At 35.7% G+C, this 26,428-nt stretch overlaps 1 protein-coding gene across 1 annotated transcript in view; it reads left to right on the plus strand.

Annotated features, from left to right (window-relative positions):
• The window catches only part of RASA2 (RAS p21 protein activator 2), a 95,559-nt gene that overhangs the window by 43,886 nt on the left and 25,245 nt on the right, over positions 1 to 26,428 (plus strand). The window contains exons 6-18 of the mRNA XM_040480354.1: positions 1,611 to 1,683; positions 4,963 to 5,039; positions 5,990 to 6,091; positions 11,997 to 12,153; positions 12,462 to 12,610; positions 13,245 to 13,359; positions 13,788 to 13,862; positions 14,561 to 14,684; positions 17,045 to 17,151; positions 20,868 to 20,951; positions 21,583 to 21,660; positions 25,502 to 25,575; positions 26,114 to 26,220. Coding sequence (XP_040336288.1) covers positions 1,611 to 1,683; positions 4,963 to 5,039; positions 5,990 to 6,091; positions 11,997 to 12,153; positions 12,462 to 12,610; positions 13,245 to 13,359; positions 13,788 to 13,862; positions 14,561 to 14,684; positions 17,045 to 17,151; positions 20,868 to 20,951; positions 21,583 to 21,660; positions 25,502 to 25,575; positions 26,114 to 26,220 — 1,322 coding nt within the window. The remainder of the gene's footprint in view (positions 1 to 1,610; positions 1,684 to 4,962; positions 5,040 to 5,989; positions 6,092 to 11,996; positions 12,154 to 12,461; positions 12,611 to 13,244; positions 13,360 to 13,787; positions 13,863 to 14,560; positions 14,685 to 17,044; positions 17,152 to 20,867; positions 20,952 to 21,582; positions 21,661 to 25,501; positions 25,576 to 26,113; positions 26,221 to 26,428) is intronic.

The following is a 26,428-nucleotide window of genomic DNA, read 5'->3' on the forward strand; positions in this document are numbered from 1 at the left end:
AAGAAAGCTCTTTAGTGAGTTCTGTTATACACTTGCAAACAACCAAGTCCTGTTTTTATAGAAAGAAAATGGTTGCCATTTTGGATCTGCTAGACTCTTAGACTGTGGGGAACAACATGAGTTTTATAGTAGTTAAAATATACTTTAAAACATAAACGTGGCCTTCTTCATTTATCATTGGCCTTCCTACCTTCAAATATCTTAGATTTTATGCAGGTAAAATTCTGTTTCAAGAAATCCTAGCCCAGAATAGCAAGACAGTTTCCATATTTCTGTCTGGAAAGTGGTTCAGAACTAAAAATGCCTTTTCTACTCATGGCATCTGTGCTCTACAGAAAGAATTCCAAGCTGTAGACAGACTGCTGAAGTACCAGAACATGGTAAAGTGCACCAAATCATTGATTTAAATTATTTATGATAATTTATGGAAAAACCTATAGCACTTTGTATATTTTATATTTTATAACTTCATTATGATTTCTTTCAGAGCCTGACTAGACTGAAATTTGCCTACAACTTGAAGGTTTAATCAGGAACAGCAAAATATTCCCTCCACACCAAACATATACATACATACACAGACACATACCCCTTCCCCCCACCTTCAGGCTCTCTAGGTATTCTTTTTATTTATTTATTTTTATTTTTTTCGTAATTCCAGTGTAGTTAACATACAATGTTATATTAGTTTCAGGTGTACAAATAGATATTTTTATTTTTTAGGAAGTCACCCGTTAAGTCACTTTAAGAAATGTATTTATATATATATATATATATATATATATATATATATATATATATATGTCTATAAAGTACCTAGCACCTTGCCTAGTACTTACTGGGTGCTTAAACAACAGTGTGCTATTATTGCTATAGATGGTTTTAAATTTGAAAGCAGATACTCAATCCTTTAACATGCATGCTATCAGAGGGACTGAATTTTGTGTGTGTATGCTAAAAATGTTTAACCTAGTAGAGCTGTTTTTTGTTTTTGCTCATAATCTGTAGCTGAAGACACATTCTTTAGTATAATCATTTAGCAACATACAAATGGAAACTGGCATATGAATTTGGTTTTAAAAGTAATTATTGGTATTGATATTGTACTATTATTGTATAAGATGTTAACATTGGGAGAGGCTAGGGAAAGACTGCATAGGACTTCTCTGTACATTTCTTTTCAACCTTCTCTAATTTTTTCAAATAAAAGGTTTTCTAAAAAGCCACTTTGTAGCTGAGCCCCAAGAAGTAAACTGAGTTTAGTATGCTTTTTGTGTTTCTTGAGTATTTTTCAGCATAAAGGTAGTCTGAATCTCATTGTCTTCCTTCTACCATTCTAAGTTTCTTCTATAAAGTAAGCTTGTCAGTCAGTCTAGTATAGCCATAGAAAGAATAATACAATCTTGTCATATCTGGATATACAAACTTGTATATTCTTTGAGTCTTTAAAGATACCTCAAAATTTTTCTCCAAGTAACATTTAAAAGTATAGTTTTCCCTGAGTCATCTTAACAGCTAAATGGAGGTCAGGCTCCCTGGTTGGAAATAGCATGTTTTATAATTGTGTACTATTAAGTTCTACAAGGTAAAACTCTACCACATTGGAACAGGAATGACCAAAAGAAGACAAAAGTAAAGAAGAAAACAAGCAATCCGCAGTTTAATGAAATCTTTTATTTTGAGGTAACTTTTTGTTTTATATAAATGTTAACATTGAATATTTAATATTGAATGCTGGCTTACTTCTTTTTTTTAAACTATAGCCATAGTAATCATTTAATCAACTAATACAACTAAGCCTTTCTATTCCGAAAGCAGTAGAATCATGATGTAATATGATGGAGGCCCAATATATAAAACAAATAAAGGTAGAGCTGTGACTGATCTGGGGACAGGAGGACTAGGGCCACACCTACTCCCTAGTCATCCTCAATATCACACCCTCCTCCAAACACCCTCCCTATCTTATCCAGCCCCCACCTGACACACAGTGGGCACCAGACTCTTGTGCGGAGCACTGTATGAAAATCAGTAGTAAAGTAAGTATGATATCACTTGGTTGGAGTTCTAGTCACAGTTGACTTGGAATAAATCACTAAATCTGAAATTCAAATTTATCGTGTGAAAGGATAATTTTGTGAGGGAAAACACCAGCCACCCTACCTGATAGAATTTTTAGGAGGCCTACATGTGAGAATGCTTTGAAACCATAAAGTGCTATATGATTAAGTCCTTATTATTAAGTTCTTTTTAGCTAGTTCCCTCTATGGACACATGCTTATTTTCATAGAGATCTTCAGCTGCCTTGAAGTTGCCCCAAAATACAGTGCTTTGGAGTTCTTTACTGTGGAGCATTTGTTAAATCATTTTTCATATCATTAGAAAACTATTGGGAAAAAAAAGTCAACCTCTGATTTCTAAAAGATCATGTTCCAACCATACAACATGTTGCAAGTGAGATTAACATGTAGGGAAGATTTGGAAAAAAGTTACATTGTGTGCTTTTTCCTCTTTTGTGTGTGTGTTTTCTTAATGTTTTCTTAATATTTCAACGTGGGGTGAGGGCACATGTTGCCATTCCTGATGACTGTACTTTAATAAAGAAACATAGGTTAAAGAAAACGCCAGAATTGAAATAAGATGAATTGTGGGGTTGGGGGGAAGGGAGAAAGAAAAACAAAAAAAAATCTACCAGTGTGACACTTTTCCATTTCCTGGCTAAGGACTTTGGTGGTTCTACATTTATCAATGACTTTTACAGCTAGCCTGCAGAAAACATGGGGCAGCTTGCAGCAAGCAGATGGCCCTTGGAAAGGCAAGGTCTAACTTGCTTGCTCCATCCAGACAAACCTGTGAGGCCTAGAACATTCATTCAAAAGGCCCCGTTGTTGAGTTGATCATAAAGATTCAATCTCTGTCCTCGAGCTAAAGTAAGAGACACAAAGCACACACATGCATGCCTACACAGAGCAGTAAAATGCAGTAGATATTGAAGAGGTCAGGTAAGTTCTGCTCCAGTTAAGTCAGAGCAGAGGAGTATTAGAAAGAACATTTTGAGCAGAGACATAGAGAAAAGCAGAAAGTTAGTCCACAGAATAGCAAGTAGTGATTTAACTGGAGCGTTCTGAAAGAGAATAATTGGAACAAAACTTAAAAGCTAGAGTAGGACCAAGTGTGAAAGGCCTTGAGTACCTGACGGAGGTGCTTACATAGTAGCCATTGAAAATGTTTTGAGCCTGGAAATGATAGGAGTAATGCAGTGTTTTGGGAAGAATTAACCATGATCTGTGGGTCATATGTCTGAGAACAGAGATCAAGAAATTGTTATAATTTTGTTAAATAAAAAACAATTAAAAAAAAAAAGGACAATGGGAGTCTGATCCAAGAGAGTAATAAGGAAAAACAAAGGAAGGGACAGATGAGAAAGAAACTGCAAAGGGCAAGATAACAAATGGGTTATAGAAGAAAAAACAAAGGGAGCAGTCAGATGTCCTAATGGTTTCAAATCTGAAATAAGAGGAAAAAAAGAAAGGAAAGCATAAGTGGTTTGGTTTGAGACATAACGAACATGAGGTCTGACATGAAAACCCTCCAGTAGGCAGTTCATGACTGAAATTTAAGATGGGTGATGACTGTAGATAAAGACTCAAGATTTGCTTGCAGAGAGTCAAGGAAACCAAGAGAATAGAGATATACAATATAGGAAAAGAGCAAGGAGGCTCAGTTCTGCCACTTACTAGGTATTCAGCCTTGAGCACATCTCTTAATTGGTCCCTTTAGCTTCCTCATTTTCAAGATGAGGATAATAAATCTAGCTTCAGATAAATCCTGCTTCAGAGCAGGACATTCTGATGAACAAAGAAGATAATGGATGTGAAAGCGCCTTGTAGACTGTATAACACTTTGCAGCTCTTAGAGCAAAATAAAAGATAAAACCTTGGAGAAAACCCACATTTATAGGTTCTGAGGAAGAAGAGGTCCCAGAGGAAGAAGCAAAGAGATCAGGAGGTTGCCAGGGGAGAGTGCCTGGGTAAACTCAAAGAAAAGAGTGTTTCTGGAAAAGGACGCACAGTTGTACTCAGGTGTTCAGGTAGGTAGAGGGGTCAAGGAAGATGAGAGCTATGAATTCACCATCAGACTTGGTGATCAAAAGAGGGGTTTAGGGAGGGTGAGCTGTGAGGAAGCCAGATTATAAGGAGTTACTGTAGTGAGTGGGTGTGAGGAAGTGGCAGCTCTGTAAGGGTGGATTGCAGTTTTGAGATACAGGTCTGTGAAAGGAAGGAGATAGGAAAACCGTAATTTAAGTGGAGAATTTTTCTTAGACTTAAGTGAGGTGAATAAGCTGGCGAAGAAAGCTGTAATTAAAATAGATTGAATGCTTACTGTATATCGTGTGTGGGTGGAGTAGTCTTAGAAAAGAGGAGGCTCATCTCATCTTTTGTTCAGAAGCAATGAAAAAACTTATCAAGTAGAAAGACCTACATGAGAACGGACCTGTTCAGGTGGACAGTAGCTGAAGAAGTGCCTGCCAGTGGCCTTGATATTTTCAGTAAAAATGTGAGATGGAAGCGTAAGGATAGAGTTGGTATCTTGAGAAATGTGGGACAGTCTTCAAACAGCTCTTGGTATGCGCAGCTTCACCAAAATAGAACAGTTTTTCTCTTTGAGTCACCAACAGATTGCATGTGAGCCAGAGAACCTAATGTTGCTGTATATTGAGTGGATAAGGGGGGGGGGGGGCTTGGAGGAAAGATTGCTTTTGATATTTTTATACTGTCTCATTCTCATTTCCCTGCTACTTCCATAGCTGGTTTTGTCTTTAGCTTTTGGATAAACTATTACCTACGCATTTTCCTCTGTTTATAATAAATAAAATAGAACATTTTAGGGATGATAGTTTTTGAAGTTCATGTAGGAAGAAATTTTCAAACTTTTTTATCAACTAAAATACTTTGTTTGCAGGTAACAAGATCCAGTAGTTATACCAGAAAGTCCCAATTCCAGGTAGAAGAGGAGGACATCGAAAAGCTAGAAATTAGGTATATGTCTTGGAGTTTTACAGAATTGCTTTTTTTGGTGCCAGAAGAAAATCCTAAATTTAATTGAAAAAGGCGAACCAAGCTTAATAGAATTCTCTTTAGCAAGTTGATGAAACTCTAATTTAAATTCATATTATCTTCTCAAAATCTGATTGCTTTGCAGAAATAGTCAAGGTGTATTTATTTAAAACCAAAGATGACCTAGTTTTCACCTAGTTTATTTTATTTTTAATTTTCACAAATATAATTGTTCTTTAAAATTCTAAATCATAGCATAATGGATGCAAAGAGTATATAGAAAAGTAATTATATATTAGCCAATTTAGAAATAATTTTTTTATTCTTCTTAACATATCTGCTGTCTAACAGAAATTTCAGTGAGGTAAGAAGTCTTGTAAGATAATTCAACAGGTGCATGTGTTTGAAGTTTGTGTTATTTAGGTCTTAAGTATATGCTGTTTGGGAGGGGAAAGTTCGATAAGTGCATGTTTAGGTGTGGTGTTAACAGTGTGGTAAAGGGTGCATTAGACACATGTTTGGAATGATCAGGTAATGTATTTTTCTAAATCACATATGTTTTCATATTAACTGGTTCCAGTTGAGAAAGAAACTATAGTCTTGTGTTGGTTTCTTTTCTCAAATTCAAGAAAGTAACTCTAGTTCCCCCTGCCACAGGTTAAAATGAAGCCTAGACTTTGAAACTAAGAAACATAAGTGCTTTCTTTTAGACCATTTAAAGTGGTTTACTTTCTGTGCTTATCAATAAAAGCTACTGCAATATTTTGTTTTCTTAGTTTAGATAGTGAGGTATATGACAATGCTAACATCTCTTACTCTTAAAGCATGTAAAATTAATGCTATAATACAACCAAAGTAATTTGAAGCTACCTGGTGGTGTGCATTCTCTTAAACATTGTTTGCAAAAAATAAAGCCAGTTTAAAATTTTCAGGATCGACTTGTGGAACAATGGAAACCTGGTCCAGGATATTTTCCTAGGGGAGATTAAGGTTCCTGTGAATGTGTTAAGAAATGATTCCTCTCATCAAGCCTGGTAAGAAGACACATTCTAGTGAACTCCATAGTAGGTCATCACCTTTAATACACTGTATATGCAAATAAATGCTTACAATAAGCATATTGTTAAATTTGTGGAATAAGCCAGGAGTCATTAACTTTAATTGATTTGGTTATTTATTTTTGCGGAAATAGAAGTACATTGATGGCTTTATGACTTGACTTCTAATACTCAGATACAAGAACTGAATTGTCTAGGAATTTTGTTCTGTTCAAAAACTAAATCTTAACTCTAAGGAGAAACTGGAAATCATTTAAAACATGAGAGTTGCCCACGTGAGATGATGCTCGGTCACAGATCAGCATCTGCAGTACAGAAGCTTTATTAATGGTCGTGGGAACTGTGGATGTTTGAAAGCAAAGGGTTTATGGTAGAGAATCAGCTGTTTATGGGATCTTACCAGTGATTTTCCTTTACCACACCCCACTGAAATGCACTATGGATGGCCCTGCTATTATTTTCTAAATGTCTAGGGTCCAGATGTTAAGCTGATTCAGTGAACGCTTTTTTCAGATGCTCTGGTGGCTCAACCATGGTTACAGTATTATTTTCATTATGTCTGTTACAGTGACATTAAACTGATGGTAGATGGAACTTCATGTTCACACATTAAACTGATGTTAGCTTCCTTAGGAGAATCGATGTGAAACTTTCATTTTTTTCTGTCTACAGTACTTACAAACATGCCTGTTCCTGCCCTCTTCCAGTAGGTTGGCCAGTAACCCTCATGCTAGACTTGGGTTTCTACTGAGCATAAGAGAGCAGACCTTTCTCATTTGCCTCTAAGACTCACTGTTTAGAACTCCGTTTCAGTGCCTGAAGAGGAGTTGAAACTGAGTGGTTAGGTGTTTGTTACTGTTGGCATCAGTCTCATTTGTGTTTAAAAGAGCCTGCCTCTCCATATGGACTGTCAGACATTCTTCCCTTTGAACTCTGTTGTCCTCAAGCAGTTATCCCTTATAGATGGATTTTTAGACTCGTAAAATTTTTACTTTATTTTTGCCTCTTGCTAATACATATCTAAGATGTGTGGGTCTTTCTGGTGGCATTTTGTATGATTTCTAAAATGTATCCACAGTGGTGTTGGGGGGTGGTTAAACTTACTCACTTTGAAAATTGACGAATAGCGTTTGAGGCCTGTCACATCACCCACCCCACATCCCATGTCTTCTTTCACCTTCCATAAAGTAGCATGCATTTTAAAATGAAAATGTCTACACTCAGTTTGTCAAGTCTTTAAAATTTTATGGTATGCTACTTGGTACAAAATAAAAAGTGAGTTGTTATGCTGCCCAGGACCTCTCAAAGTGGACCTGAAATGTGCTACCCAGCCTGTATTTTAAGTAAGACGGTTTCCAGACAGGCCCTCTAAGTTTGGCAAAACTTTGTCCAACTACTTTGGCAGGTTGTAAAGAACACTAACAGAAATTAGTTTTATTCCAATAGATTTTTTTTTTTTTTGCCAATAGTATTTTAAAATATTTTTAAGTTACCTGCCGAAAGTGTAAGTGCTAAAATTTATATAGCGTGAAATAGAAACATCTGCCAATTCATTTATACTTCCACAGATAGAAGGAAATATAAAAATGTGAATGCCATTTCTTTTTAAATTAGAAATTAAACTCTTAGGCTCCTTTGTCATTGGTAGAGCTCTGGCATCCCCTTGTGGGATTGATGGTAACTGCATGAAAACACAGGAAAAGCTTTATTTACCTTTAGGATTTCAGGCATATTCTTTCTAATCTTGGTAGTAGGAAAGAGAATAATTACCAATAATGTAATCCTATCATTTGAAAAGTTTCAAATTGCTTTCCTTTTTCACATAATTTCCAGTTAGTATTTGTCTATTGTAGTTTTTCTTGAAAACTGATTATAATGGTTCCAGTTTAGTTTTATTTTCAAATTACAGCCTGATTCAATCATTCCCCATTCATATCTTGACCTTTCAGTTCCTTGGTGATGATGTGTGTTCTTTATTCTGAAACTTCTGTCAGATGTGAGTAGCTTGTTAGTGTTGATAGTAGCTAGTTTCAACTTTAACCTTGTAGATAATAGAATTTTACTTGATTTTTTTTGAATCAGTAATTACTCACATGCTTCACAGTTCAAAAGGTAAAAATCTGTGCCTTGTGCCCGTCCCTCAGCTAATCATTTCCACATTTTCGAGGCAGTCACGGTTTTGAGTTTCTGGAAATATTTTATGAAATACAACCCAATACATATATATCCTTTGTCCCCTTCTTTACACAAATGGGTACATACTGTATCCTGCTCTGCACCTTGCTTTCCTCACCTAGCAGTTTAGTAGAATGTCAGTAAATATTCGTAGACCCCTGGTAGTGGTGAAGAGTATGGACTCTGGAAATGTATTGCCTTGGTTCAAATCCCACCTCTGTCATAACTTGGGCAAGTTATTCCACCACCTTGGCTTTGCTTTCTCTGGCTATAAAGGGGATTTTACAAATAGTACCTGCCTCCCAGAGTTGTTAGAGGATGAAATGCACTCATCTTCATAAATGAAGCAAGCTACGAGTGCTGTGGCCGTGGGTGTAGCTCATGCTCTCCTCATTACAGTGATTGCTGTTGTCGTCACCATTCCTCCACAGCAGTACTTACAGAGTTTCTGTCTGCATCCTTTGTTTTCACACCAGTATTCCATTGTTTGGAATGTTATAAAGAGAACCTTAGAGGCTGTCTGGTTCAATCTCAATTCACCAGTCCCCTCCATGTCAGAGAATTAACGTGTGCAAAACCTTTTTATGACTGTAAAATTGGTACAGTAATTTTCCTCTCAGTGATTCAACATATAAAAGAGACTGAATATGGGGACATTGTTTAAGATTTAAGATGGGTAGATACAATCTTAGGGAGGCAGAACCAAGTTGTAAGTGTAGCACAGGTAATTTTTTTCTACTACACATGAAAAACACTAGTTAAAATAGAAGGGGAATTTTAGAACAATAAGAAAGGATTTCAAAGAGGCAAACATGGGTAGGTACTGCCCATTTAAGTACAGTCAAGGGGGATGGAGATTCTGTTCTAGAAGTATTACTATTTCCTTAGCAAAACTACTGTCTTAGCTGAGATATTAAGACTATTTCAATCTCTCTGTTGTATCCCTGTACTCATCATAGTACCTTCTGATAACATGGCTTTCCAAATAGCTTACCAAAAGGTAAAAAATGGGTTAGGCAAATTGACTAAAAATTGTATTAATAGATATAAAAAAGTATATTAGTTGCAGATGGGAGATGGTGATAATTGTTGAAGACAAGTGATAAATGAGGTGAGTCGAGGGTATTCATTATTAATATTATCAGTCTTCTCCCTACTTTTGTGAATGAACATTTGCATAAGAAAATATATTGGTTGCAATAAAAAGTACAGGTATTTTTGCTGCTTGACTTTTGTATTTCTTTTCTTAAACTTAGAAATTGGCTTTCTGCTTTAAATATGTCAGTCTCTGTGCTCATCATTGGAGTTCAAGTTAAATTTAAATAAAGCAAGGTATCTGAATTTACAGGTCTACAAAACATATACTGGATTGTGGAAATTGACCAAAGTAATGCCCTTGTCAAAATGTTGGGTGATCAACCAACTAGACTTTTCCGTAGAGGTACTTCTGGGTCACTTTTGCTAACCCGCTTATTTGCAGTTATTTTCTCAGACAAATCTTTAAGTCATTATTTCTCAAATGGGAGAGTAGAAATTCTAAAGGCTGGTCTTTTGAGATAGAGATTCCTCTTTTGTGGGTAGTGATATAATTTCTGTATAATTTCTTCTCCCTTTATTATCATCCCCTCATCTTATAAATTTTGCTTGCTTGGTTCTCTGGTTCCCATTTATGTCTTTAATTATATCTTTCTCAGAACTAATGAATATTCTATTAAACCCTTGCTACCTTCTGTTTTTAAACAAGTTAGTGTATCTAACTATGGGAAGGCCATAGATGATAAATATCTAAATATCACCAAAAGTAAATACCAAAATTACTGACAGACCTTTATAAAAAGCATTCCAGGTAGTAGGCAAAGGAGGAATGATAGAATTCTAAAACTATCACTTTGCAATCTGACTCTAGGCAGCGCTCATTAATGACTGCTAACATCACAAAAGGAGCAGCAGACGTTAGTGCCTTTTGGTAGAACTATACAACGCTATACAATCAGTGAAATGTTCTTGCCAGAATATCAAATCTGAATCTAACCAAGCCTCTAGATCTAACTGCCATTATACAGGAAGTACAGAGAGGACAAAGAACATGTTAGTGACATCATGGAGATGGAGTTAGATTTAGCATAATCCCAAATGTGGAAAATTCTAACTACCCAATTTCTTAGGGGGTAGAGGGAATCTATAGATTAAACTTAAGTGTCAAGTTTAACAGATTAAACTTAAGTTACAGTCTATGGACCTTGGATTTGAACAAACTGTAGAAAACTGTTTATGATAAAGGTTAGGAGAGTTTGAACACTTACTATATAATGATGGTTTTTTAAAGTTATGTATAGTGATATATATTGAAATATTTATAAATAAAATTATAAGATGCCTAGAAATTGTTTTAAAATGAGACAGGAATGGGATAGGGAGGAGTAGAGAGAGGTATGGCTGAAACAAGAATAGCCTTGAATTGGTGATATAACTAAAGCCAGCTGATGGGTACATGGGAGGTTCAGTATATGTTACCTTCTTTACTTTTGTATGTATTTTGAAATTTCCATGATAAAAAGTCTTTAAAAATAACTAACAGTTTTATGATTTTGGTCCTACAAACTTCTCTTGATTCCTTTTTTTTTTTTTAAGTTTATTTATATTTATTTTGAGAGAGAGAGAATGTGAGCAGGAGAGGGTCAGAGAGAGGGAGAGAGACAAATCCAAGCAGGCTCCACACTATCAGCATGGAGCCTGACATGGGGCTCGAACCCACAAACCATGAGATCATGACCTGAGCTCCAACCAGGAGTCAGATGCTTAACCGACTAAGCCACCCAGGCGCTCTATTTCTCTTGATTTCTAAATAGTTCTCTTTCCTTGGAAAACTTTAAAGCTGTCTCTGTTTTTGCATATATATTTACATATATATTTTTTGCCTTCTACTTACCTGAAAAAAAATCATGTAAATCTGATTTCTGCAGATAAAAATATTTTCAGTGTAGTTACACTGTTACTCCTTTAATAATATAAAAAATAAGTTCAAATTTTTACATATATAAGATTTACTTTGTGTGTGGGTTTTTTGTTTTTTGTTTTTTTTTTTTTGAGAGCGAGAGAGCGAGAGCGAGTCGGAGGGGCAGAGAGACAGGGAGACAATCAGAAGTAGGCTCCAGGCTCTGAGCTGTCAGCAGAGTCTGATGCGGGGCTTGAACTCACAATCCGTGAGATCATGACCTGAGCTGAAGTCGGACACTCAACTGACTGAGCCACCCAGGTGCCCCTATAAGATTTACTTTAAAACAAGATCATTTATGCCTTCTTGTCGTATGTCTTACCTATTTCAGCTAAATGTGTATTTCTTAAATTCAGTTGTTATTTTTGATTATGCATTGGATTTTAAATGTTTTACTTTTTATCATCTTTTCCTAAATCTGCAAACTAATCAAACTTTCATTCAGTGCTTTTGAGATCTTAATTTTTATATTGCCTGTACTTTTTGTTTCCCAGATAAAAATCTATATAAAGCCTTCCATTTCAATATACAACCAGTATTAAACCCCTGAAGATGGGTAGTTGACTACTTATAAAGTGTCCTAACCTTAAGTGAACTTAAGTACTAAGTTCACTTTTTTGGTTTAGGCTTTTTATAGCTTGGCTGTTTGTTTACCTCACTGACTTAGATGCTCATTCTCATCTCATGGAATTGATTGTGTTTTTACTTTAGGTACTTGCTACAACCAAGAGACAATGGAAACAAGTCATCTAAAACTGATGATCTGGGGTCTCTTAGATTAAATATATGTTATACAGAAGACTACGTACTTCCTTCAGAGTACTATGGTCCTTTGAAAACTTTGCTGCTAAAGTCACCAGATGTTCAGGTACTTTAAAAATCTTAAGTGTATAATTTAATATGAAAAGGCTAAAGTAATTCTGTAAGTAATTAGGAAAAGATTTCACAGTATCAAGTTTTATTAAAATAGTCAGTATATACATTTATCTGAACCACAGTCCTGTGATTCCAGTAAGTGCTTAAAATTTCATCTCTGAGAAAAGTTTAAAAAATTAAATATTCTATGCAACAGTAATAGTCAATGAATATGCTTGAGTTGCTTTTACAGGCTAGTGATTGAACATTTAGTCATATTTCCTTGATTTTGTGCTTGTTTTCTGCCTTTCTATATTCTAGCCGATATCTGCCTCAGCTGCTTACATTTTGGGTGAAATTTGTCGAGATAAAAATGACGCTGTTTTGCCCCTTGTCCGACTGCTGCTGCATCACGATAAACTTGTTCCTTTTGCCACTGCAGTGGCTGAATTAGACTTGAAGGATACACAGTAAGAGTTATATTCAAATGTTAATTATGTTTGTTAAAATTGGATCCGAGTTTGCCAAATTGTTTTTGTAATTTGAGTTCTTTTGTATTGACCACCCTCACTGGATAGGAGTCTGAAAGGAACTGCTTAGCAAGAAATAAAAGGCAGTTCAAGTTAGCAAATGGCATCCACCAACAGCAACATTGACAGTTAATGAAGGATTTTTTTTTTTATTCAGTACTGAAATTTCCTGTTACTAATCTTTGCTGCTGCCTGTAATGATTCACATGTCACAAATAAAATTCCAGGGTTATTTTTTCCCTTCACCCGTTATGTATCGCCCTTATATACACAGGTATGAAAAGCAGTCAGGTCACTTCCCCTTCCTGTCATAGTACTGTCTTACACACACACACACACACACATACTCTACTTTTGTAGTTCATAAATATAGTTTGCCTTTTTTTTTTTTTAACTTAATATTTTTGGTGAGTAGTTTGGGTAAGTTTGAAAATCCTAATGGCAACAAGCTTTTAAATGGATGATAAAAATTACTAAAATTGTATGTATAACCAGAGTCACATATCTCATATTATTGGTTTCCTAGCCTTTGTTTACTGCACTTGGTTTCACCTTATTTCTGTTTGTATTTCAGAGATGCGAATACAATTTTTAGAGGAAATTCCTTGGCTACTCGATGTCTGGATGAGATGATGAAAATAGTGGGAGGGCACTACCTGAAAGTAACATTAAAACCTATTCTAGATGAGGTACCGAATATACCTCTGATAATAATAGTCTGTGTGGCCTTATGAAATAGTGTCCCCTTCATGAAGTAACCTAGTGACAGGAATGATACACCCGTTCATGTATTACTGAAAGAATAAGGGTGAACACTTCAGAAGCAGGATAAATGATTTACCTTTCCATCAGTGGATTTTTACTTGAAGGGCACATTGAATATAATCTACATAATGGTTGTTACTGGATTTCTGTTTTTAGCTAGTTTCAGATACATGAGAAATACGTTTTAACAGTTCTTTCGGAGTATTGTACACATTATCTCTGGATGGGGGTTATAAACTTTGTTTTAATTTTAACTTTTTACAATTGTATTATCAGAAAAAGAATAGTTCTTTTCACTCTGCAAAATTATTTGGAAAAGAGCAATTAAATGAAAAATTAATCGGTTTTCCAGATATGTGAATCCTCAAAATCCTGTGAAATTGATCCTATTAAATTGAAAGAGGGAGATAATGTAGAAAACAATAAGGTAAGTCCTTGTTACCTTTATGACTACATTAAAATGGGCCTTCTCCCATATGTGATCTTCCATAATGCTCTCTGAAGGATGTAGTGCTTCTTATTCTTTACTTAATGCTCATACCATTAGCAGCATTTTCCATGTCTCGTTTTTAGAATATTGTTATTTCCTCATTAGGATTCACTTTATTTTTGTTCTTGATTATCTTCTCTTTGGCTCTGGGAACAGTAGTGGAGTAAGGCTGTATCTGGTTGCAGCCTCCATTCTAGCCATTCCTTTGGGGTCAGACTGATCAGGCTAAGTGGCACAATGACTTGGTCAATCAGCATTTTCGTTGTCTCTGGGAAAACAATGATGTGAGAGTCACAAGTTTTCTCTGCAGTAGATAAAATTGCCACAGTGTCCATGTGCCTGCATATCTGAGTTATTTCCCTGATTTCTCTTCAGATCATTTTATTCTCTGTTGCTTCTTGTGAAGTTTCTTCCATACATTCACCAGTTATATTTAGCTAGTCTCCATCTCATTTGTTAAATGAAGTCAGGATGTAAATTGTCCTTTAACTAAGTGAGTTTAGAGAAGGGAAGCAGAACTTTAGAATACTAGATAGTAGCTGCCAAATCTCATTTTCACTGCATTGTTTTCCGTAAAGGCTGTGGAAAATGTTTAAAGGTTAAAATCCTGATGTTTCCCTTGTTAAATCCTACAGGAGAATCTGCGCTACTATGTAGACAAGTTATTCAGTACGATTGTAAAATCAAGTATGAGCTGCCCCACTGTAATGTGTGATACCTTTTATTCCCTAAGGCAAATGGCTACTCAGCGATTTCCTAGTAAGTGCCTTGTTTTACTAAAACATGCCATTTCTTTTTCTGTATTGGATATTTTTGTGTAGATTTACTGTGGATTTGGCTTATGTACAATGTTTAAGGTTTATAGGTACAGTCTTTTCAAAATAAATACAGCTTTTTAATGAAACATCTACTTTAATTTCCTTACAGTCTCAAAACAAATTGTTTTATTTCAATATAATGACAACTTTATACAAAGAACAAATAAAAAATCACCATTATTTTTAAGAAAGGCAAACATTTAGAACTGTAACATAATAAACATTTATACTGGGTACTTACGAGATTGTTAAATGTAATAAACAAAAACACCTTTGTAATTTGTACCAGCTACTTTTGTCACTTGTGTGCATTTAAATAATGAGAATTTTTAGTTCAATACAACTGTGACTAGATTTGACAGTTTGCGAATGCTAAGGTTTTGGTGGTAGGACAATTTTACAGAAATGTCTGGAGACATTAGAAACATCTCTGTTGTAATAGACATAGAATTTTGAGATACATATGCTAATCAACACATGCTTTAATTTCGCAAAAGCGGCTATGTCAAGGCTTTGTTTAGAAACGTTGCTATCTCTGATTGTCAATATTTGGAGTTATTCTACTTTTATGCATGTCTGATAAGTAAATAACTTTGCTATAGCTGTTTTTCCAGATATGCCTGTAATAGGGGAAGGGGAGAGGAGGTAAGGTAGCTACTTAAATTATTAGTCTTACCCAGCCATATGAGAGTATAAGCGTATTTCTGTAACCATCTGAAGAAATTTTGCTATTTTTACCATGTTCTTTCAAGTGTATGTGTATGTATGTGCACACACAGTGTATACAGTTATCTGTCCTTCCACTAAATTTACCTAGTGGTAAAGTTGTAGGACTGAATTGTCTAACTAACATGTATAAATTCAGCCCTTGATGTCTTTGCTAATTCTACTAAAGACATAATCAACTTCAAGTAAGTATACTAAATCTAGTTTTTACAACACAAATAAGGGGAGCAGAGACATTAAACATATGGCAAGATGCTCACTGAAATTATACTTTTAAATAGTGAGTTAAATCATGACAAACACAATGAGTGTTTATTTTGTGAACACACACAGTCCTACTCTCATGCCTACACTACCATATGCATTGTCTCCTACTCTCATGCTCACAACCACCGTATGTGTGATCTCCTGTTCTCACGCTCACACTCACTCATAGGTACTGCTCCCCTTAGGTAAGTAATGAAACTGAGGTTTAGAAAAGTTATGTAACTTGCCCAAGGTCCAAGACATGGCCAGCAGAAAGAAGGGTCTCCAACCTGAGTCTGGCTTATTCCAAAGAATACAAAGCATACAATTGTCATTGTACTCTACACCACCCACTGATCTTGGCCTTAAAGTATGTTTAATTATGATTACAGAAATGATCTAAAACACATTTTATGGCTTTTTATAAATGCAAATGTGTCTTCTATTCTATTTGTTGGCTTAAATGTTCATATGTTTTCATATTCTCAGTAGACTACAGTAGTGATAGTTTTGTTGTTAGGAAACATTTCATATTTTCCCATTTGTTCTTCTGTTACCTTAGGAAGGTGAGTGGAAAGTCAGGGAGGAGACAATGAATGTACAGCAATTACTAAAGAAGCACAGGTTAAATGACTTGCCCATGATTACCTGTTGAGTGACTTACAAGAGTTAAACCAAATACAGACCTTCTCCCCCCTCACCACTTGCATCTGTCATCTCACTGTCAGGTTAAGTGTTGACTCCAGTCTGAAACAAAAGCTGTAGGTGAAATGACAAAAAACAAAAATGGTCTTCAGTTCATCTTCATTTTTATATGGAATATTGATACCTTTTTTAAAGTAAAGATTTTCACTTAGTTGTTTTTATTGCATCATCTTTGATGTTATCAAGACTTTTGAGGGAAAATTGAAACAATATCCTAGAACTGAAAATAATGTATCCTAGTCTTAAGGGTTTCAGTACAACCACTAGGTAGTGCTAGAGACCACTTTTATTGTTGCAATTTCAGGAGTCTCTTCTTGCAGATGAGCAAAGAGGTATTTTCCAAAGTAAAATATTTCTGAAGACCTGGTAGCTTTGCCTTTCATTTTATTAATTATTTTTTATTGTTCCTTTCAGATTTTTTTAGCCAGAGGTTTAATTTAGTCATAATCATTACTTTAATTTAGTCATAATCATTAGTACCATTTCATCAACTCAATCCCCACTAGACAAATTGTATTGATCTCCTATTTAGTTTATGTTTTTTTCAATATTTTTTACTTTGTCATCTTTGTTTTTTAATTCAGTGTTTTTGTGCATGACATTTCACCATTTTTTTTCCTGCAGATGACCCTCATGTTCAGTATTCTGCAGTGAGCAGCTTTGTATTTCTTCGTTTCTTTGCTGTAGCCGTAGTATCACCTCATACTTTTCATTTGCGACCTCATCATCCAGTAAGTGTTGTTCTTCTCAAAGCTTTATTCCATTTTTATTTATTTTTATTTAAAAAAGATAAAATAACAAGCCAGTTTCACTTGGCTTTCTTGTAACTGGTACTTAAATTTACTTGGCATTTTTCTTAGCCATTTCAGCCTTTCAGAGAAGGCTAAAAATTCTATTTTTTGTTATTAAAAAGATATTATACAAAAGTAATAAAATGTGGATAGTTGTTGAAGCTTGATGATAGTTGCAGAGAAGATCCATTATATTTACCATTATATTTGCTATTGTGTGTGTGTGTGTGTGTGTGTGTGTGTGTGTGTGTGTGTGTAAATTTCCATAGTAGTAGGGTTGGTTGTTTGTTTGTTTTCCATGAGTTACAGGTTTAATCTTAAAGGTATTTTTAAATCTCACAGAAATTTGAAGAGATTTATTTCTGAAAGGTGTAGAAACTTTGGAATATAATTTGTTTGGTATCTCCACATTTTTACTTTTTATCCACCTGATATTATAAATATATGAGATTTAAAACTTTAAAAACATTCTGAAATCCTATTTATTTATATCTGAATGTGTACTTTTCAGGCTCCACACGTGTAGATCTATGTGTTAACATTTTTAAACTCCTATTTTTGCTGTTTGTTTCTTTGTTATGCAGAATATTTTTGCTGATTGATTTTAACCCTTTATGTTCTAACTATTTTATAATCTTATCTAATTGCTTTCATTGCTAATTTGTGTAGCAAGTAAGAGTCATAGCCAACATTTACTTAGGGCTTTGTACTAGGCCTTCTTCTAAGTACTTTGTGTTTTAACTTACTTAGTCCTCCCTGTAAGGTCAATTCTATTATCATCCCCATTGACAGATAAGAAAATTGCAGGGGCACCTGGGTGGCGCAGTCGGTTAAGCGTCCGACTTCAACCAGGTCACGATCTCGCGGTCCATGAGTTCGAGCCCCGCGTCAGGCTCTGGGCTGATGGCTCAGGGCCTGGAGCCTGTTTCCGATTCTGTGTCTCCCTCTCTCTCTGCCCCTCCCCCGTTCATGCTCTGTCTCTCTCTGTTGCAAAAATAAATAAATGTTGAAAAAAAAAATTAAAAAAAAAAAGAAAATTGCAATTGAGTAATTTCTCCATGGTCACACAGCTGATGAAATAGGATTTGATCTCACTCAATTTGAACTGAATTAGACTGGAATGCTGTCGTCTCCTTCAGTCTTCCCAGTCTTTGAGCTCACCCCTCTTCTTTCCTGCCGTAAGGGCACTTAAGGTGTTCTAACACCTATAATGTAGCACACACTGGTGCTCAACGCTGATGATGTGGTGATGAGGAAGACACTCTCTGCCCTTAGAAAACTTCACTAATACAGGGTAGGGAAGGCACAGGGGTTTTAGAGTTAAACTGGGCTTTGAAGGCCACCCTTCCTGTTCACAGTTGCATGACATTGCCCACTCATTTAACTCTGAGAACTGAGTAGAACCTTGCTGCTGTTGCAGCAGCACACCCTTTCTTGCCAAAGGACAAACAGGCTGTGAGTAGCTGCAGCAGAGAGTGGGTCAGTGTCCTTTCATTCACAGGAGTGTCCTTTCTCCGGCCTTGTTACTAAAGCTGTGCAGAATTCTGGGCCACAAAAAGTTTAGCAGCGGCATTCTGGGTATAAACAGAACTCCTACCTCTGAGCTTGTGACCCTCCCTTGTATTCAGACTTGGATTTGCATATTTCTGTAACAGATGTTGCAATAAAGTCCTTCAAACCACAAACTTTGTATTTTAGGTCACTTTTCCAATGAGTGTGCTAGAAGGACTGGTTCATACTGTGTCATGTAACTTTATTTAGTTTGCTTTTAAATGTAAACTTATCCCTCTTCTTAAGAACTTGCGTTCTAATTAGGAGAATAGGGCAAATACATAAGGTATATAATCTAAACTAGTACTTAATTAGTACCAAGGTAAGTAGTTTAGACAATTCATACTACAGAAGTTGAGAGCAAGGAGTAATCCCAGGGACCTCAGGGTGATGGAATTGTCAAGACCAGTATTGAAAGTTACAGAGTGGTTGGGGAGGGGAACCAGTTAAAGGTTGTTGGATTTACATTTAGAAGTTCTTCGAATTTTGAGAAGCCAGTTTTAGTAGAGTACAAGAAAATCAGATTGCAGAAGATTAAAAAATAGGTAAATGTAGTTTTTACACCTGTGGCTTAAAGATATACACAAATTTAAGCGTGTACGTTTGTATACATATACACGAATGAATACTCTTTTTTTTTCTTTTTTAAGAGAGTGTGAGTTGGGGCCGGGGGTGGGGAGAGAGAAAGAGAATCCCAAGCAGGCTCCACACTCAGCACAGAGCCTGATGCAGGGCTCAGTCCCATGACCCTAGGATCATGACCTGAGCCAAAATCAAGAGTCAGACGCAACCAACTGAGCCACCCAGGCACCCCTGAATAATTTTTTTAAAACACTAATTTTTGGGGACACCTGGGTGGCTCGGTTGAGCATCTGACTCTTGATTTTGGCTCAGGTCATGATCTCACAGATTTGAATTCGAGTCCCACATCAGGCTCTGTTCTGATGGTACGGAGCCTGCTTGGAATTCTCTCTCTCTATGCCCCTCCTCAACTCTTGCTCTCTCTCTCTCTCTGTCTATCTGTCTCTCTCTCTCAAAATAAATAAATAAACTTAAAAAAAAATTTTGAACAGGGAAGTCTTGATGAAATTCAGTTCAAATTCAGTTTATTAGCCATTGTTAAGAATCTTATATTCTTCAAAGGCAGAAAATTTTAGGGATCTTTTATACATATAATGGAATCTTACATGTTCTAGCTGAAATATTTCTGAATAACTTTAAGGTGTGTAACTGTTTCATAAATATAATGATCATATCCCAGATGCTCCATTTTTTCCAGATTGCCTTTCATCTTTGTCGTCTCTTATCCTTCACATTCACTGTTATTTCCAGTGTGGGAATTCTAAAATATTGAGGAATGTAACCAAAAACATAGAGCATTTCTGTATGTAAATTTTGATGGAAGATACTTGTTTATTTGAATCTCCAAAATAAAGATATTCTCTATGTGATAAGGAAATTGGTTATGCAGATACATGGTTTGGTGGAAACTCATTAGGTTATGTACATTTAAAATCTGGTCATTTCACTATATGTAAATTATACTTCAGTTAAAAAAAAAAGGAAGGAGACAAGGACTAATCAGGGAACTGTTTAATTAATTTTACTTATATTTACTTTTTTCTGGTAGACAGGCTAAAAAATAGCTTGGATAACAGATCCAAGTAGTTATCCTCTGCTAAGATCCTACATGAACCAGGTGACTTCTCATTTCCTAAGTTTAGTTAGGTCGTTGCTTCCAGGATGAAAATAATTGGTTGTAGAAGCTATATCTGTTATTGAGTAGGATTAGAAGGTGGGTGGAGTACAGAAAATTTGGAAACTGTCATTTTAAGTTCCAATGCAGAAAATGTAGACCTGCTTGACCTTTCAAGAGTGAGTACAATTTGTTAGGTAATCCAACCTGCCATGTTGTGCAAAGCAACATATATACTACTGGTGAGTTGTGCCCATCATAAGCTAGATTTTTACTACATTAGTGATTTGAATCAACATTTTTGAATCACTGTTTTAAAGCAACGTAGCCTATTCACTCTATTCTACCTTTTACACAAATTCTATTTCCTAAAAACTTAACAGTTTTGTGTCTCTTTTACATTCTTTAGGATGCACAGACAATTAGAACATTAACTCTCATCTCAAAAACCATTCAAACATTGGGAAGCTGGGGAAGTCTGTCCAAAAGCAAGGTAAGTCTTTACATCTTCTGCTTTGTGGTCACACTTCTGTTGTTGCTTTTTTTTTTTTTTTCAAGTTTGAGAGAGAGAGAGAGAGTGCAAGCACATGCATGAGCAGTTGGAGAGGCAGAGGGAGGGAGGGGGTGAGAGAGAGACAGACAGACAGACAGACACTCTTAAGCAGGCTCCACACCTGGGATCATGACCTGAGCTGAAATCAAGAATCAGACGCTTAACCGACTAAGCCACCCAGGCGCCCCTGTATTCACACTTTTAAATGTTATTATACCTTATCCCTCTGTCTCACTCATTCCCTTCCAAATTAAAATACGTATACACAGATGCAGTAGCTGTCTTTTAGGTAGCTGTTGTGTCTTAGTCATCTGTTAAAGAAGTTTCATTTAAACTAATATATCTAAGTGGAGGAGAGAGTCTAGTGAACAGATGTAAGAACCCTCTATTGATCTGTTAGTGCCATATCATCTAATAGCTATTGAAAGAAATCCCCCTCCAAGTCCTATAACTCTCTTGAAATACATGATTGATTCCTTTTAGGCCTTAATCCTCAGCTTAAAAATACAGTTCATTATATTCTTAGTTCTCTACTTAACATATATGAATTCTGTGTGTTTTTTTTTCCTAGTCAAGTTTCAAAGAGACATTCATGTGTGAATTTTTCAAAATGTTTCAAGAAGAACGATATATTATAGCAGTTAAAAAGGTATGATTGTTTTACTCTGGGAATAGTAACATTTCTTATTATAATAGCATCAGGGAAATAGCATTTCATATTATTCCTAGAAGTTAACCCTCAGTTTAAAAAAATAATGTTTAACTTGTACATCAAATGTAGAAAAGCTATCTTTTTCTTCCTTTCTTCTCCCGTAAAAAACTATGGGATTTTTAGCTATGGAAATACCTAAATGTTTAACAACAGCTGCTATTGCCAGTGTCTTAGTAACACAAATTACAAATAGCTAAATTTAGTGTTTCTTACCAGCAGCACTATCAACAATTGGGTCAGATAATTCTTGATTATGAGGAGCTGTCTTGTGCCTCTGTAGGCTGTTTAGCAGTATCCTTGGCCTGTACCGATTAGACGCTGGTAGGATGCTTTTAGATTTGACAGTCAAAAATGTCTGTAAACATTGCCAAAGTTCTGTGAAGGACAAAATTGCTTCTGATTGAGAACCTCTGATCTAGGGATAAAGGCTTAGTATGATGCTTGATGTATAATAAAAAAATACATGAATTATCAACCATTTTATAAAATATAGTAGGCTTATGGTAGTAAGTTAAGGCAAGTTACTGTAAATTAAAATGTACAGAAGACTACAGTATTTAATATCCTAACGTGAGGTTTATAACATACAAAAATTGCTGTACTTAGAAACTGAGAATGTTTTGAAAGGATCTGTAATTCCTTGAGTCTTTTTTTTTTTTAAGCTTATTGATTTATTTTGGTGGGTGGGCAGAGAGAGAGGGAGAGAGAGAATCCCAAGCAGGCTTTGCACTGTCAACACAGAGCCCAACATGGGGCTTGATCTCACAAACCGTGAGATTATGACCTGAGTCAAAATTGAGTCAGATGCTTAACCAACTGAGCCACCCAGGCACCCAGATTTCTTGAGTCTTGAGTTCTAAATCATTCTAAATAAAATGTAGCGTTATTGTAAAACCCTAAAATTTGTAAAGTTATTTTGAAGTAATCTAAACTTGGCTTGAAGGAAGTACTGTATTTTATTTATCACAATTTTGATTTAATGAATCAAAATTAGGCCAAATTTTAAAGATGTCACTCAATTTCTATAGCATGATTGATTCACAGTTGACTGCCAGGAGTATATTTTGATGAAGTGTATGTTTGCACTTTTTTGTGTGTGTGCTTAGAATTCTTTTTTTTTTAAATTTTTTTTTCAACGTTTTATTTATTTTTGGGACAGAGAGAGACAGAGCATGAACGGGGGAGGGGCAGAGAGAGAGGGAGACACAGAATTGGAAACAGGCTCCAGGCTCTGAGCCATCAGCCCAGAGCCCGACGCGGGGCTCGAACTCACAGACCGCGAGATCGTGACCTGGCTGAAGTCGGACGCTTAACCGACTGCGCCACCCAGGCGCCCCATGCTTAGAATTCTTATAGGGAGTCAGTAGATGAAAATGATGATTTTTTAAAAAAATAAAACCAGTTGGAATTTTTCATCTAGAATTGTGCAAGTTCAATCAAAGTCTTTTTAAGCAATCACTGAAGGCTTTTGAGGAGAAAGCCTTTCAAAAGAATAGGCAGAGGAAAAACTGCCCTTTTATTTGTAGGACATTGTTGAAACATCTGTGGGACAGCGTAGGCAGACTTTTATTGGCAAGATTATGATATACTGTCTTTTGTTTTAGGGTTGTTTTCCCATTTTTTTGACCTAGGTTATGGTAGCAGCTGATTTTTTTTTTCCCTGATAAAATCAGAATGTGTAGAGTTGATAATGTCAGTGGAGAAAGTAGTTAAGGGTCCCAGGAGTTTAGCCTGTTCCTGATCTGTCTGTCCTGTGTCACCCACTCACATTCTCCTGGACTATCACCATAATACATTTCCTATGTCAGATTTGGTTCTAGACTCCTAAACCAGCATAGGATATTTTGCCCTAATCTAAGTTTTCTTTATTATTTACTTACTAAGTCTGGATATATGCATTGCTAGAAATTGTAGAAGCCTCTGAAGCCCAGTTTCTCATTTTGTATTGGTGTACTATTCCCACAGAGTTTAGCAAGGGTAACCTGGATAGTTCTATAAACAGAGTGACCATATAATTTAGTGTGCAAACCTCGACACTTTAAAGAGTGAAAATGAACACTGTGGATAATGTTGGGATCGCAGCTGTAGACAGGGATGGCCCTGAGCAAATACCTATATTCACCCTGCCTGTAGTCCATCTTAATTATTGTGTTTTCTTTCACTTGATATAATTGTATTTACCTCATAGCTCCGTATAAATATAACAAATACTAGATGTAATAATTGTCATAAGTAAATAATAAGTATTTTTCAAGTAAATAGATCAGTGCCTTCAGGCAAATACTGAGAAATGAAATATTTAAGTAAGTCTGTGACCCTCCGTTAGTGAACAGTCCCTCTTTGAGAACTGGAGATAGGATAGGACACTTCTTTAGTTCCCTTGTGTACTTGTTCTGTATCACCACATATAATGCAAAAGAAACTGTTCTTGTTCCTTTACTTACCAAGATTTCCTTCTTACATGCTAGAAGTAAACATTAGAAAAAATTGTAAGTGTGGCTTCTGGTGGGCAGTCTATAGCCAGTCTTAAGAAAATATGACTGCCCACAATTCTACTTTAGATTAGGCATTTGTACCTCAGTGTTATCCCTATTGGAATGTAAGTTTTGTTTTGTTTTTTGTTTTGTTTTGTTTTGTTTTTTTGTCCCACATGAGACAACGTAGAAAAATATAAAGGAAAAAGCAAGGACTAAACAAGTAGGTAGTTCATTTATGGGGCAAGATAGGATTCCTCTCTAAGAACAAGGATTGTTCCTTGAAATACTAATTTCTTTTTTCCATGAAGAGACAGCCGCATGCCAGGAAGCTCTTGACCAGTCAGGGTAGCATATTCATGAAGCTAACTGCTCTTCACAGGGGTGGCCTGCCATTGCTAGAGATGGGTACTCCAATGTTCTTGAGCCACCATGTTCTCACATTCCCCCTAGGAAGTTTATAAATGGAGATTAGATTTCCAGGTTATTCCAGAGAACCCAGTTACACTTCAGTCATAATTATGGAGTACTATCTCTCCAGGCTAAAGTCAGTTGTATGTAATAGAAGTTAGCAAAGTCTTTTCTATAAAAGAGTAAATATTCTTCTCTGCTTTTATTTTTGTTTTTGTTTTTCCAGCCCTTTAAAAATATAAAAACTGTTCTTAACTCATAGGCCTTACAAAAATAGGCTGCAGGTTGAATGTGGCCCACTGAACCATAATTTGGTTATCCCTGACTTAAAATATAGGTTCACGATCCTATATCTAAAATCTTTGGGACCAGAAATATTTCAGAATTTTAAAAGATAGTAAGTATATACTGTGTATTATATTACACCCTAGTGTGGCCCGGGGTAGCACCCCTAATCAAACATACTATATAGTACAGTGTGTGAATATTCACACTAAGTAGGATAAATACAGACTATTAATAGCCTTTGCTAGTTCAAGTTAAGTTGTACCCTCAAATGAGTTTTCTGTAAATCAAAAACAAAACAAAAACAACTCTTTTTATTCACAGCTTTATAGATTTCAGAGTCATAGTTTAGGGATCGTAGATTGAGCTATTTTTACAGAGAAATGTATTCTGAGTTTTAAGTAACTTGAGAATAAACTTTTTAAAATACGTAGCCAATGTGTAACTTAGGATTTCCTGTACAATTAAATATGTGTTTTGTTTTAGAAGTTATAATTATATGTATTCCTCAGTAAAGAACTTTACAATATTATTAGTGATATTTAAGACAACTGAATTTTTGAAGTATGTTATCACAAAGTATAATTTTTGCCCATTTCCCTGTTTAGTTCTTGGATGAAATTTCATCAACTGAAACTAAAGAGTCCAGTGGTACGAGTGAGCCTGTGCACCTGAAAGAAGGGTAATTTAATGAATTTAGAGATTAAAGTCATGTGTCAGTATAGACGTTACGTAAGTACAAAAAGCAGGAATCTGGAAGTGAGGAAATCCGGGTTTTGTTCCATCTTAGAACTGCCTAAGTAACATCCATCAGGTAAGTTACAGTAGCATATGAACCTCATGCCAAATGGGCATGATTCCTTGTCCATACATTCCTCGAGTAGTTTTTCAAATAGAATGAAATTACAGGTATTAGAGTAGTACTTTGAAAACTTCAGTCTTGAAGTAGTGTTATCATCGGAAGTTAAAGGGAAACTTCAGGTAAGTTTGGCCCTTTTAGGTCTGAATAGCACAGTTATAAATATTAAATTAGTTAAAAACTTTATTCCCTTAGCATGGCCAAAATAAATGCAAAAGTTATGGATGACAAAGACATTTTTGTATATGTAATACAATCTTACTCAGCCTTTCATGTCATTTAAAATCAAAGAACAATTCTTTGTTTTGGATGAACTACTTTAATATTTGTAGCTAAATTTTTACATCTGTTGTTTTGGCAGTGAGATGTATAAAAGAGCTCAGGGAAGAACTCGGATTGGGAAAAAGAATTTCAAGAAACGGTGGTTCTGCTTAACAAGCAGAGAGCTCACCTACCACAAACAGCCAGGTAGTTGTGTTTATGCTTTATTGTGGGGTCTTTTCCTGGTCCTCGGTGAAGATTTCTTTTTTGCTTAATGTAACTCCAGTGAACCTTTTCACTTTATTACTGTAGTTGATAGTTTCTCGCAGTGGTGCACACACACTAACGATATAGTAAATATTTGACAAATGACACCATGTAAATTCCATTTTTTTCCTCACATATGCTCTGTTGC

The sequence above is a fragment of the Herpailurus yagouaroundi genome, unplaced genomic scaffold (genome assembly GCF_014898765.1).
Source record: "Herpailurus yagouaroundi ecotype Mexico unplaced genomic scaffold, PumYag 159, whole genome shotgun sequence".
Classification (NCBI taxonomy): Eukaryota; Metazoa; Chordata; class Mammalia; order Carnivora; family Felidae; genus Herpailurus; species Herpailurus yagouaroundi.